This window comes from Protopterus annectens, chromosome 1.part0 (assembly GCF_019279795.1).
Source record: "Protopterus annectens isolate FY-2018-M chromosome 1.part0, PAN1.0, whole genome shotgun sequence".
NCBI classification, from domain to species: domain Eukaryota; kingdom Metazoa; phylum Chordata; order Ceratodontiformes; family Protopteridae; genus Protopterus; species Protopterus annectens.
Window position 1 is genome coordinate 1887612980 of NC_056725.1, and position 15777 is coordinate 1887628756.

The 15777-nt window shown below is 38.0% G+C and overlaps 1 protein-coding gene across 1 annotated transcript in view; it reads left to right on the forward strand.

The window, feature by feature from the left end:
- The window catches only part of LMBRD2 (LMBR1 domain containing 2), a 1695734-nt gene that overhangs the window by 1360980 nt on the left and 318977 nt on the right, over positions 1 to 15777 (forward strand). The window contains exon 13 of the mRNA XM_044069969.1: positions 14312 to 14409. Within this exon, the coding sequence (XP_043925904.1) occupies positions 14312 to 14409 (98 nt within the window). The remainder of the gene's footprint in view (positions 1 to 14311; positions 14410 to 15777) is intronic.

A 15777-nucleotide genomic window follows, 5' to 3' on the forward strand; every position in this document is an offset into this window, starting at 1 on the left:
TGGCACTCTTCAAGGAAAATTGGAATTTGATTACCCAAGACAAATGGGTATTGGATATCATACACCGAGGTTACAAGTTTTATTTCCATACCTTGCCTCCTTTCAAAGGCATGCCGGATGTTCCTCCTCAGCAAAGACTAGAGGCTCACAAACAAATTTCTCTGTTACTTCAAATAGGAGCCATACAACCGGTCCCTCTGACAGAAGTGGGCCTAGGGTTTTATTCTCGCCTGTTCCTAGTACCAAAGAAGGGGAACACGTGGAGACCAATCTTGGATTTATCTATCCTCAACACATATCTGGACATTCCCAAGTTCAAAATGTTGACGTTACAACAGCTTTTACCGCTGCTGGGCAAAGATCACTGGATGGTGACTCTGGATCTCAAGGAGGCTTACCTTCATGTTCCTATCAGGCTCAGTTGCAGAAAGTATCTGCGTTTTCAGGCTGGGACTTCTCATTATCAGTTCTCTGCATTGCCCTTTGGCTTATCTACTGCGCCCAGAGTGTTCACGAAGGTTCTGGCTCCAGTGATAGCTTTCTTCAGGCTAAGAGGAATACAGATCTATCCTTATTTGGATGATTGCCTGATTCTGGCCCAAGGAAAGGACGAACTTCTTCATCATTTACAGTATGTGATAGCAGTGCTAAGATGCCTGGGGTATTCTGTGAGCGAAATAAAGTCCAGTCTAGTACCCTCTCAGGACATGTGCTTTCTGGGTGTGAGACTGAATACAGCATCCCAGATGGCCTTTTGACCCCGGACAAACAAAAGAATCTTTCTCTTTACTTCCATCAATTGTCTCATCAGTCCAGGCTGACTGCAAGGACAGTCCTTCAAGCCTTGGGGTTCATGGCATCTTGTATTCTGGTGCTTCCCAATGCCAAACTGCATATGAGGAAGCTACAATGGTATCTCAAAATGTATGGACACAGCACTGCCAAGATATGGACACTGTCATTCAGATAATACCTTGCATTCAAAAGGAATTTTTGTGGTGGGCTCAGGAATGTCACCTAAACAAGGGACTCTCTGTGACCCGGCCAGAGGCGAGTCAGATTCTAACGACAGATGCCTCAGACAAAGCTTGGGGAGCTCATCTAAATGGAAAGTGGGTGCAAGACACGTGGCCTGCCAGACTTCAACATCTACATATCAACTTGAAGGAGATGTTAGCAGTCCAATTTGCATTAATAGCTTTCAAGGATTTACTTCTTCCAGGGCAGGTGTTGATTCTAACAGACAACACAACTGTCATGTGGTACATCAACAAGCAAGGGGATTCTTATCCTCTATGCAGACAAGCAATGATTTTGTGGGAGACTGCTCTCAGTTTACAGCTAAATCTTCAGGCAAGGTTTCTGCCGGGAGCACAGAACTCCTTAGCAGATGTGTTGAGCAGACAAATTATGGATCCCCACGAGTGGAAATTGGATCCTCATGTGTTTCAGAAATTGACAGTGTTATGGGGAACTCCAGACATAGATCTGTTCGCTTCTCCACTAAACTACCAGCTGCCAAAGTTTTGCACAAAAAGGTTTCATCCCACAGCTTGGAAAGTGGATGCTCTCTCATTCAATTGGAGCAATCTTCATGTGTATGCTTTTCCACCTCTGCCTCTCCTCCCAAAGGTAATCCTGAAGGTCAGACAGGACAAGCCAAAGATGATTCTAATAGCTCCAGATTGGCCTCGACAGCACTGGTACCCGTTACTGAGAAGTCTGGTACAGGAGCCTCCATGGCCTTTGCCTTCGATTCCACACCTGTTGTCTCAGGAGAACAGTCATTTACTCAATGTCAAACTTCATTCTCTACATCTAACAGCCTGACATATTCTGTTTTAAACCCTGGAGGGTCTCAGCTTCCACAGCAAGTTTTGAATGTTATTTTGGAGGCCAGAAGGCCTACTACAAGGAAAGTGTACGCTGATAAATGGAGGAGATTTTTATTTTGGAGTACAGCAAAGGAATTTGATGTTTCTAAGCCTAATTTAAGTGTGGCTCTTCAATATCTTACTGAGTTACTGGACAAAGGTTTGTCCTTCTCCTCTATTAAGGTTCATGCTGCAGCAATTTCTGCTCACTATGACTGTGATCCACCATTGTTTTCTCATCCTTTGTTTAAACAATTCCTTAGAGGGGCAAAGAATATAAGACCCCCACGTAGAGCTCCTACTCCTGCTTGGGATCTCAATTTTGTGTTGGAGAAACTCACTCTACAACCTTTTGAGCCCGCAGCTACTGCCGAGTTGAAATATTTATCATGGAAGACTGCTTTTTTGTTGGCCATTACCTCTGCGAGAAGGGTTTCTGAATTACAGGCCCTTATGGCGGTTGAGCCTTTCTTAATTTTCCATAAGGATAGGGTATCTTCATTACTAATCCTTCCTTTATGCCTAAGGTGGTTTCTAGTGTGGCTTTAAACCAAACTATTCATTTGCCTACTTTTTATGCAAATCCCCAAAATAAAGGGGAAAAGATTTTGCACACTTTGGATATACACAGGCAGTTGCGATATTATTTGAGCAGAACTAAAGGGTTCAGGCAGTCTCAGCAGTTATTTGTTTCATTTGCTTTGGGTTCTCAGGGCAAGCCTGTTTCAAAACAAACTATTTCTAAGTGGATTGGGTTTTGTATTGCTTTCTGTTATTCCCATCATGGTAAGGAGATTCCAGCTGGGATTAGGCCTCATTCCACTAGGGCTACTGCCACTTCTACAGCTTTTTAAGGGGGGTGGCAACAAAAGATATTTTGGAGGCAGCTACTTGGAGTTCGGTGCATACTTTCTCTAAGCATTACCACCTTCCACTTTACTCTAAATCTAGGGCTGGTTTTGCCACTGCAATTTTACAGGGCATTTTGGCAGCTCCGAATGCTTTATAGTTTTGCCATCCTCCCTTACCTCTGCTTTGGGATTCTACCCATATGTAAGGACTGCAGCAATGTGAGATGAAGAACATAGTACAGTTTTGTACCTACCATAAATGTAGATGTTCGAAGATCCACATTGCTGCAGTCCAATCCTCCTTCCCCTCTGTAGTTAGAGGCGGTTGTGTGGTTTGGGTTGTGAATATTGTACATATTGTGAATATTGTAAATAGGATTAGTGCAGGGGTGGTTGGTTGGTTTTTTGCTGTCTTTTGGTTTTGGCTTTCTTTTTAGGGCCTTCTGACATCTGGGGCAAGAAAAGACTGAGGATATGACGTCGGTCATGCGCTTTTGTACCCTGACGTCCTGATGTCAGTTTTAAGCGCCTTGACCGACGTCAGCCTTATACTTTGGTATTCGGGCCGACCGAGGACAGCGGACTACCCATATGTAAGGACTGCAGCAATGTGGATCTTCGGACATCTACATTTATGGTAGGTACAAAACTGTACTTTCTAGCCAGAAAAAAAAATCTTGCAGCTGTTCAGCAAAAAACAGTTCAAGTTTTAGCATTGGTACAGGAGATGAGCTCTAGTAGTTATGAGGGAAAAATAAATCAAATGCACCTAAAAAAAATTAAAATATTTATTTTATTTATTATTTATTTTTATTTTACATTTGTTGACTGGGATAGTCTAACTGGATTTATGCCCATTTTCAGTAGAGTCCCGGGGAGATAAGCTCCAAGAGATTACTAGACTACTAACATACAGGTACCAGTTGTTATACATTTAAATACTACAAATTTTAAACAGTTCAGGAATCTTCACAGTTTATACAAAAAACATGTTACAAGCATTAGATAAGATATTTTAGACTTTATGTACAAGACTTCATTAGTAACTAGAAAGTAATTGTTAAACAAATGCATACTTCAAGTTTGAACAATTCAGCAATGCTAAACACTAAAGGATATTATATAAAGTCAAATAAAAAAAAGGAAAAAAGCGGAGAAGCTTTAACTAGCTCTTTAGAACCGATATAACTACAAAAAAAAATGGCGACTAAAAAAAGGCTAGTTGAAAATGAGGCTTCTCAGGTTTTTACAAATAGTGGGGCTAGAGGACAAAGCGTGCAGAGAAAACCTGAGATTTCCTGCTGCACCAGAGAAACTGGAAGGAACATAATGTATTAATTTTATAAAAGCATAAATAAGCAACTGGACTGGTGTTTCATATCAGGATTTGTTAATTGAAAGAGCGCAATGAGTGTTTGCTCCAAACCTGTGCATGAGAAAGCAGCCAATTGTGGCAGAAAGGAAAGGTATTAAAACTGAGAAATGCAGTGTGTTTGTGGAAAATAATTATTAACTTACACCAGGCAGAAGAGAAGCAACTTTATCCCAGCACTCTGGGTTTGTCAAGACCAGGTGTGATATTCAAGCTGCTGTGTCCAGCTTTCTTCAGAATACTTTTTGTCCTGGAGGATCAAAGGCATCTTAGATGTAAACAGGCAAAGGTGGATATAAAAGTTAAGCCAGCAAAGAGTGAGCCCGCAAACAGCAGGGACTCTGCTTCTCATTCTTTTGACAAGAACGAGGCCCATAGAGAGATTCTGACAGTGAAACTTTTTTCATTATTCTAAAGAAAAGTGTTTGAGTGACAGAAAAAAGCACAGTAGTTGACTAGAATTATAAAGAATGTATTAGACTTGAAATAGAGACTAATGTTTGGAGATGGAGAGGGTTAGCAATCAGGCCAGCAACAGTGGGCAGTTACTGAATAAATGGGAGATTATAAAGTATAAATCCCATTAAATATGGGAATTGACATCTGAAATGTGGCTTTTTAAGCAGAAGTGTCTAAAAAGTGCTGGAATTGTGTTACTGCATTGAAATAGTCGGTCAACTGTAAATGATAAACTCCACTTTATGTCATTAAGGTTTATAAGGGCACTGAAGGGACTAAAGAAGTAAATGTAAGGAAAACAGTTTTGTTCCTACAGAAATTTGAATAAAATGTAATTATATAACATAAATGTTATATTGTAAAACAGTTTTGTATAGTATGCAGTTGGGGCTATTTAAAATGGAAGCTGATGGAATCTTACCATTGTGGTATATTTTAAAGATAGTAAAGCAAGAAAGGAATATTTTCTTTGTTGTAAGGTGGCTGAGCTTTAAACTGTAACAGAGAAAGAAAGGCTTGATAGAAGCAAATTAAAGTTGATATAATGTGCTCTTGGGCTGCTGGGGTTGGGGATGTAAAAGTGTATTGATTATATTATAAGTAGAATTATGATAATTTATCCTCTTTTATAAAGTAGTTACCTAGATTAATTCTCTTAGTTTAAGCTATAGACAAACTTTTTAAGCAGATAGGCTTGAAAAATAAGATAAAATGATAAGTGTGGAAAATTGTAGTTCTTTTTTAAGTTTGAAATGGCATTAGCCATTTTGTTCCATTATGAAAGGCTTTTGCTGGGAGACAAGAAGTCTACAGGTATAATCAGTAAATCATGAGAGGGATAAATAGTATATTTTTGTAAAATTTGCAAATATTTTCATGCATCTGCAAAGTTATTCGCTTATTTTCATTACCGGCTTAGAGACCAGAAAGTCTGCGGGCACAAGCAATTAACCGTGAGAGGTCTGAACACTGTTTACTAAGTGAACATTACAAGTCATGCTGCAATTAACATTTAAAGATACATAAGCCAATATAACTGAAAAATAAATGACATTTGAAATTGTGGGAAGTAAATAAATTATACAAGTAACTTCTTTCCAGGAGCTTTAATACTTTAATGCAGTCAGTATAACTGCACAATTTATTTATGTAAAGGTAGCCAGTGCATGCTTTCCTAGGACCAAGGTTGTGAATGACTTGTCACTTATATCAGTCAATTAATTTGCCCACCTTTTTTCTCTCCCCCACAGTTTTCCAGTGAGAGGATCCTACACACCTTGGATGTGCACAGACAACTCAGATTTTATTTGGATAAAACTAAAGCTATCGGGAAATTTGATCAGATTTTTGTGTCTTTTCATTCCAGGGCTCTGGGAAGGCCTGTGTCCAAGCAGACTATTTCTACTTGGATTTCTAAGGCAGTTTATTTTTATGTTTTTCATGGTAAGAGCCTTTTCTTTTTTGTTAAGGCTCACTCTACTAGAGGTGTAGCTTCCTCTGGCGGTTTTTTTCCAAGGGTTTAAATACTTCTTCCATTTTAGAAGCAGCTACTTGGACTTCTGTGCATACCTTTACTAAATATTACCAGTTGGATAGCATTTCTAGGTCCAGCGCAGGATTTGCTAGAGCCATTTTTACATGGCTTTGTAAAGAGCGTCTCGGCTCCTCCTTCCTCCCTTGTTTCCTCACGAACTCCCTTGTTTCCTCATGAACTGTGGTATTCTCCATCATGTAAAGAATACTGCAACATAGGAATAGAAGGACATAGAATAGTTGTGTAGAATCTTACCATAACCATAGATGTCCTCTTCCATGTTGCAGTGTTCTATCCCTCCCACCTTCCTCCTGGTTCATGTTCTTTCTTTGGATGTGTGTGTTTCCTTCTTACCTTAAGCTGATGTTCTTCCTGGGGCATTCAGTTCTGAGGATGGTGTGTGCAGATGTCACTTTTATGGCCAATGCCAGCTTTGGGGCTACGTGCGACATCCCAAGTACCTGGCAGTGGTAAAAGGCTTTTGTATACTGGCCGGTCATCGGAATCATTTATGGCAGGGAATCCCTCATGTAAACAATACTGATACACAGAAGAGGGAAAAGTGATAGGAATTATTTAGAGGGGTTGACAATGGTTAATGTTGGCAGAATAAAGTGAATCTCACACAACAAATAAAGGAACAAATGTTAGTTCTAAAACGAAACTAAGGGTATTTGGATAATATGGATTAGTGTATAAAGGTTGCTGCTAAACATCTTTTTTTATAACAGTTCCCCAACTCAAAAACTTTTAGCACAGTGACTTAGAGAAGAAAAAGTAAGGGTTGTTGCAAACCTAGGGAAGCTATGATAAGAAAAACAACCAGAGATCCTATAGGGATATTACAGATAGTTCAAATATTTTATGAGCATTTGCATAAAGCAGAGGAATGTAGAAACCAACAAAAGGCATAAATGGAAAAAGTTATGAAAGACCTATTTATGTCAAGGTTAGAGGCAGATGAGGCTTAATAATTAATAGCACTGAAAAGAAGAAATGAGATAATATTGTGATTATATATGTACACACACACACACACACACACACACACACACACACACACACACACACAGTTAAAAGGAAAACCTGCATGAACAGATGACATTCCTGTGGAAGTTTAGAAGTTGATAGAGAAGAAAATATTTGGAAGGTTTTGTTTAACAATATTTTAAAAGGGGTAAACTACCAGCATCTTGGAAGAAAGCTGTGGTGACTGTGTTACCCAAGTAGTAAATACTCTTCAGAACTAATTCATATATGCTCATTTCAATTTTAAAACATGATTATTAAAGCCTTTATGTCTGTACTGGCTAAGGGAATGTCAGAGGTGTTACCAAAGGTGATAGATGAGGTTTTGTGGAAAGGAGGCAAACATTTGACAACATTAACAGAACAAGGATGATCTAGAAGGGACATAGAATGAAAGAAACCACCTCTATTGTTAGTGGGTCTTGATGCAGATAAAGCAATTGATAGAGTCAGCTGGGATTTTACTACTAATTCTGTCTCCTCTCTGTGCTTTGTTTGGGTCCAGTTTGCATAGTTCTTTTTAAATGTAATCTAATTTATCTAATTTAATTTCAGTATCTGAGGTTACCTGGATGTCACTAGGACACCTTTATCACCCACTATGTGGAGACTGTTTTACATAAGATTTTGTAGATATGTCATGTCCAACAATAAATTTTAGTATCTACACTCAACTTATCAGTTTGTATGTTTTGTATATACGTCTTTGTATGTATACTCCTTCCACTTCTTATGCATCTATAAAATGGTTTCTCTTATGCTCAATATCTTTACAAAAAGTTTCTTCAAAATGTTGTTGATCTTGTCTTAGGGTATATATAGTTTGTTTGCCCAGCTTGTTTATTTCAGTTTTCAAAGCTGTAGTTCAACTTCTTTTCCATTTTTTATTTTTTTTGTCCCTCGCTTTGTTCTTATGGAAGGATATCCTCCTGACATTGTGTGCCTAGATCATGTTAAATATATTTTTATTTTTAGTCCCTTTAGCTTTGTATTCATGTTAAGCGTATTTTTGTCATCCAGAGGAGAAGTTGTGGACCATAATTAATAAAGATTTGAAATAATTTATTTGGGTGTGGAAGTAGGCATGAGTTAGGTCGGATGAGTTAATTCTCCACATAGAACAAGGTGGTTTAGGATTACTTGATATGAAGTGATACTTTAGAGCTATGCAGATAAGGCTCATATAGATTATATAAGCAGAAGGTTATAAATCAAAGTGGAAATGGTTGATGTTGAAATGGGGGGAGAGGGAGATGTTAAGAGATAAAGAGAGAATAAGATTTTGGAAGCAGGCCCTTAATGATAATATCAATAACCTTTATAAATGTTGTATTTATAAAGTAGCAGAAAGTGCTTTAAAACCTAAGCCAGCACTGGAGTCGAGAAAGGAAGTTTTACCAATAGAAATGACTATGAAAGTAGGCAAGAGGGGGCTGGAATTTACTAGAGAAAATTAGCAAAGGAAACAATGTATTGAGAGTAAGTAACCAGAAAGGAAAGGAAAATAGAGTGGTGTGAAGCCATGCAGAAGTGTGTACAGCAGGTTAGAGACCGTCATTCCTTCCAGAGAATGATAATGGAGTACAGGTAAAGAGGAAAGAATAGGGGAGTGTTAAGTTAAAGACTAGCTCTGGTAGAGTTTTAATTGAGTGTAGAATAGAAGTTGCTGTTAAAAAGGGACAATTATGGGATATAAAATATTGCATGATAACTTTGAGGCAATATACAAAAGAGTATTGCATATATACCTGTATAACTGTCTTCAATTTAAGAATATAATAAGTGTTTAAAAAACAGTGTTAGAAAAGTGAACAATTCATCTTTCAGGGACATGCATACAGTTAAATCTGCCAGTCTTTTGATCCAAAGAAGATTCACAAAATTCTGAAATGCCATTGATTGGACCCCATGAGTAGTGCAATAATGCCACTTTTGGTGAATGCATTTTGGATCTGTTGAAGGTGATGTTATTTTCTTTTCCGGTTTACCAAAAAAAATAGTGATGATATGCAGGATATATTTTGTTTCCATGATAGCATGGTATAATGTATAAAAGCAGCAAATTTTCAGTTTACTACTCATAGTTGGTATAGTGTAATAAAATACTGCACTTTGTCTCATGGCTGGCCTATCACTTTCCCTAAATGGTCTGTACCTGATATTAATTTTTAACATTAAAAAATTGGCTTTGAAAGTTATCCAATACCATTTACACAAACTGGAATGGCCATGGATTTATGTATATGGAGCCAAAGGCCAAGTACCCATTTGTAGCTGCTGAATCAGTAAAGACTTGTATTGGCTCTGGGAGTCCATTCTTCCACTTAAAATGCTTTAGATGTGTGACAGCTCCACAGCACAAGCACAAGCAGGCCATTGGTCAAGAATGAATTTGAAAGAAAATCCAGGAAGTAAAGGTCCATGAATTATGCATGAAGCACGTTATGTGACTGCTATGCACTGATACTTCAGTGGTTGTGTTATTCCTCATAAAGATGCTGTTAGAAGCTAAAAAGTAAACATTCTTGAAATATATCTCAGTTAATATCAAGAATACTTTGGAAATAGATGTATTTTGTTTGTTGAAAAGTTGCTCATCCATTGAAATGGTTATTTTTTATCCCTACAAAAAGCTGCCCCCAGTATGTGCATCATAAACTCCCATTATATGTACTACCTATGTTTGTGTATATTTGTAGATATGCTTTGCTAAACTAACTATAGTGAGATTTGTGCCTTCTCCAGGTCCACAGCTTTGACAGTTAGAAAACTAGTGATGAGGAAGTTATTTTGTGTGTTAGAAAGAGTTGTGAATTGACTGATATTTATTTTGTTCTCGTTAAGTACAATGACTGGAATAGAAAATTGTATTCAACAGGACACTTTAGAGCTGATATGTTTTTTAACAAAAAAAGTAAATCATTGTTATTGAGAGTAGTAGTTATACAAAATGAAACGTACATAAAGCAGAAAACAAGATGTGTTTGAAATGTAAGCATGTGGAAAATGAGAAAATTGTCTGGAAATTCCAAGCCTTTCAATATTTGAAACAGGCTGTACACAGTAGAAAATTAAGTTATATTGGAATTAGGTAGCCAAATCTCAAAACAATGCTAACTCTTTAAGCATAACAAGAAGAATTTATTAACAGATTTATTAATACAAGGTAGGAGAGCAGTAGTATAACTTATTGAAGTAATTGTAGGACACGATAGATTGTAAAATGTTTTAGGCAAGCTAAAAACCACACCGAATTCAAGAAAAATATAACCGCATGAAAGGAATAAGTTCAGAAGTGCAATTCTGAAAGAAACGTAGGCCATGCCAATATATTTTATTATGCTTTGGGAACCAGATAGAAATTGTGAGCATTCTTTTATTAGTAAAGAAATAAAGTTGTTTATAATAATGACATGCAGCAGTGGCTGGGTAAAGAGGAAAATGCTGAGTAAATCAGTTTTGGCTGTAAACAAACTCCTAATGTTTGCCTGCTTTCTTGACATTTCAGAAATGCAGACAAAAAGATTGAGACGTACAGTGAATATATGTTGAATGCAGAAGTATGGGTTATGAGCTACAATACAGAAAGAACGGATTCACTCTGACGGATCGAAGTTTCAGAACATCGAACCTCTGATCGTGGAAGACCAGAGAATCGAAGTGCTGAAATATTGAACCTACAAAAAAAAAAAAAAAACTATAATGTGAAAAGTTCTCCCTGCACCCCCCACACCCCTTGCAACTTAAATATGCCAACTCTGAGATCGCACTACAGTGAACAGAACGGTAAAGTTCCCGTTCCGCACTGTATAGCGATCTCCATTTACAAGGTTTGATATTTCAGCACTTCGGTCCTCTGGTCTTCCACGATCAGAGGTTCGATGTTCTGAAATTTCGATCCTTCATAGTGAAATCGAAAGAGCATGGTAGAGTAGCAGAACATATGTAATAAATATGGCACAGCTATGACTGAGAAGTCAAAGAAGAAGACGTTGAAGAGGAAAGCACATGTGTGCATACTGAAAGCACCAGTAGCAGTGCAGAAAGTCATGAAGATGAAGTAACACTAATCACCAGACATACGTACATACATACAGACAGATATGTGCTAACACACACACACACACACACACACACACACACACACACACACACACACACACACACACACACCATTGAATAAAGGCAGTTGTGTTGTTGAATAGAGGCATCAGAACATGATAAAGATTTCTTGCTATGGCCCTGAGTGTGACTATGGAAAGTTATGCATTACAGCCAAATATAGGTGGTTTGAGTTATGGAATGAGGTGTCAGCAACTGAGAAGCCACCTGCCAGCAACCATTGCTGCACATTATCACCTTTTATTAGCCATTCACCAAAGCAGCTTAGAGTCTTAGAGTGGAAGATTCATGTCCTGCTGCTCCTAGACAAACGTCGGTATTGTATCAGGCTGGTGGCACTTGTTTTATTGCATTCAGTTCTGTCTTCAGGTTACAGCCCTCAGCTTTGTTCTTCAGACCTTGCCAGTTCATTACCACACGGCATCCTCAAAAAATTATTTTTATGTCTAACACTTCTGGCTTTCCTGAAGAGATCCCTTCTTACCTGGGACATCTTTGTCTTTTCAGCCATTGTAAAATTGGAATGACTTGAACTCGTGAAAATAACACAGATAAAATCTGTAACTGAGAGTACTCCATTTTTGCTTGCTTGACAAACTAGATACTCTGTGCATATCCTTTATTATCTTTAATTGCATCTGAATAAGGTAATGTGTAGAAGAAGCATGACCTTCCTTCTTGAGGTGATTGTAGAATTCTGCCTGGACCAGTCCACAACCCTACCACTCTTCCTTACTTGTGTACTATACCATAAACATCTCCTGAATGCCATGAGTATGAAGTAGGCTGCTTTCATATTACCTAAAGTGCACAAAGTAGGGCTTTCCCATCACCATTTTAGAGAGTAGTCACCTGAAGGATCATATCCTGCATGTGCTGGATGCAGGAGGACAAAACACTCTCTCTAGTCTTTGGTGTTGAGTTAACAAGAGGGTAGCAACAGCAGCTGCAGATTATGTAAAGATGACACTTTGTAAACACCTGCAAAACACAGCATTTATTCTGCATTCTTGTTGAGACATTATAGGTCAGATGAAAGCTCTGGAGCTCTTGTAGAGTGGAGTTCTTTCCTTTTACTTACTATTGTTTGATAGTGTGCTACTGTCACCATATGAAAAACTGTCAACGCTTCATGAAAAAAATTACTTATCGTTGTAAGAATTGTTTTAAATTAGGTGACATTCTTTTTCCTCCTTGGATCATTCACTGCAAGTAAGTACTCTTACAGTCATAGCTGTTTTTTTTTCCCCATACCTTACCCACTAATATTTCTCCTGCCTGCAGTTTTACTAGAACAGAGTTTTTTACCCGTCATTAGTTGGTGGTAGATAGCTTAGCATTCTAGTGTGGAGTGGACCATTCTGTAGGTTTTCAGTTTAGAGTACAAGGGAATAAATTCATTGTGAAGATAGCTTTTTGAATTTACAGGTCTGAAGCACTTTGCATTCTACACTACTAAGAACCTGAAGTAGGTCTTTGTCACTCTGGTTCCAACATGCATTATTTACACACAGGTACGTGTTAAGTGTGAGTTAAGTTAGTCATGCAAGAGCGAGCTCCCACCCAGTTTCAGAAGTGATGCTTTCTCTAGGGAGGTTACAGCAAGACAATATTCTCCTTATCTCATGGTGTTGCAGCTCCATACTTGATTTTAGTAGTAGCAGGGGTACAGACATTGTGCCTCAAGAGAAAATGCAGTAAGAAGAAGCTGTTTCAGTCTATTGTTTTTTTTCTGATCAAGATTGCATTCAGTAAATATGTTTTCATGAAAATCATCTATGTCCCTTTCTGTATCAGTTTATGTTGAATGTCACTCCAGCTTTTCAAGTATAGAATAAAAAGTTATGCCATTTGTAAATTTATTTTAGTGCCCAATGTGTTACAATAGACAAATCAAAGTTTCTCTGGTAAGTCCGCCTCACATCCAAGAACCCAGGCCCTGTATATGCCAAGAGTGAGTTACAGGTGAATAAGTACATAAACTGCAGAAGAGGTGTGAGGAGACAGCTGTCTCCAACATCAAAATAGTAGTCTGTCTTCACTTCCTTGTTATTTCAGAAAACATGAAAAACGAAAACTCTTAAATTTAGAATCTAAGCAACAGTGGTACAATTCAAAACTTCAGGTGTTAATTCTTCTTCTATACAAATATTAAACGTGAGCAGACATAGTGACTAGAATGACTCTGCTTTTATTTATGATAAGCACATTGATCTGATGAAGTCCATTTGGTGGACAAAAGTGCTTATCATAAATTTTATTCTTGTGATCAAGTCTACTCGATTTTATTTCTTCAGTACTTTTATAGAAGAGGAATTAACATCTGAAGTTTTGGACTGTTTATTACTGTTGCTTTTAAGGCTAAGTTTAAGAGTTTGTATGTTTCATTTTTTCTCAAACAAGAAAGTGAAGGCAGTTTGCTATTTTCATGCTGAAGACCGCTATCTCCTCACATCTCCGCTATGGTTTCACAACATGTTGCAGTACAGACGTACTACAAAAAGGTTATCCCTGCATCAGAATATAGTACAGAATGAATGGAAAACACTTGGCTCTGTAGATGGAGTTGCCCAAGTATGAACATAGCACCTCATTAAGCTTTAGGAATAACCATGGCCAGCCTTAGGCATAAGCTAACTCGGTAGCCGCCTAGGGTGCCACTGTAGCAGGGGCATTTTGCCAGTATTTATTTATTTTTTGCAGTAAAGAAATGGTTTCTTTAAAATATATTGAATGAATACAGGAAAAATAAGACAAACTGTGAGAAAGAGGAAGAAACAAGTGATCTGGATGGTGTAGGTAGACCAGGATGGGGGCACCTGGTGGTGTGTGTGGGGTGGTGGTGGTGCTGTGGATCCCCTTTGTCTAGGGTTACAGTTGACCAAAGGCCAGCCATGGGAATAACATGTATGTTTGTCATTTATAAAGGTATTAGAATAGCACATCATTTGTTAGAGTACTGTATTTGAAGCTGCTAATCTACAGTCATATAGCTGGCTGCCTTGTTACATAAAATTAAATTTTGCATTGTAATTTACTCCTGAAATGTTTTTCTTTCTTTCTTTAACAGATCATGGGATCCATGAGTGTCCTATCCTTCATTGCAGATGGATTTTATATTTATTATCCCATATTGGTGGTTGTTCTCTGTATAGCTACTTACTTCAGGTATGAATTGATTTGTGTTGCCTTTTCATTTGTTTAGCTACTTTGTGTTACTTGCAGGAGAGGCAAGTAGTCCATGAAATAGTGTGTTTTTATTAGAGTACAAATATTGCTGCAGTCTATTATTTTTGTACAGACAAAACAAAAATATATATATTATAGCTTGTCTGACATGATCCCTAGGTGATTTCATACAGCTTTCTTCTGTCTGGATTCTTAGTAGAGAATCTCCAGGCTACTTCAGGTGCTTCCAGCTTGTCTGTTCTTTATATGTCATACTCCACAGAACTGCTATTTCAGATGCAGACTCCCTCTGTATCAAGAGACCAGTTTGTCTGATTACCAGAGCCATAGCCCTCCTTATACAGCTCATAATAGGATAATTGCTTGCTACCTGCATTATCTAGGGGACCTTTCTAACCAACAGAAGAAAGTGTACCTATATACCAAAAAGGAAAATCTGACATGATGTGGGGCTTTAGGACTTTGTTTATTAATCACTGAAATGTTACAGGGGCACCATGTACCCCATGGGATTTGTCAGCATATTTTTGTCAGCTCTGATGTGGTTAAGAAGCTTGCCTTCCACAAACTTCCTATTAGTTCATCCACCCTAGGCATATAGGGTAGCACATTTCAAAATGCTGTTCAGCTTTGTACAATCATTGCACAACCTGTTTGCTATATCAGGTTTTTGGGCTAGCATTAAGGGGCTGTTCCACTCACTTTTAAGTTCCCTGTTGTGCCCTACCTTAAGCATTTTTATACTTTCTTTTCCACAGCCTTTCTCTGTGACTCTGGTATTCTTTAAGGTTTTAAGTTGACCTTTTCTCCCGTGATGGTCTCAGTAAGATGATCAATAAAGTTAGTTCTGCCAGGTTGTTTTGAAAATACTTATTTCTTAACAGAAACTCTCCAATCTCTTGTTGCTGTGGCTTAGTTTCTTGTTTACCTGCAGTGCTGACACAGTGGTCAGTTTTCTTTGTCTATCAGTTCCGTCAGTTTCTGCCATTAAGCTAACTCGTAAGTTCTGAACTTTTCCCTGTGGTTTTATAACATTAATATGATAGTCAGACCTTATCCTGGCAGTCATTTTAACCCTGTAGATTGAATCATTTCATTTTGTCTGCTATTTCAAATGGACCGTGCTAATTAGTCAGAAATGTGTATTTTGCAGAAAGGACCAAAACTAACACCTGATCACCAGCTTTGAATTCCTTGCTAGGGCACCTGAACCATAAGGTGCAGGGGCAGTGAGTACCTCCCACTTTCCAGAGTCTCATGGACTGTACCTTCAACTTGCTCATCTACTGAAGAAAAAAAAAAACTGTTATTCAACTACAGTAGAATAAAATAAAGAAACAAGCTTAA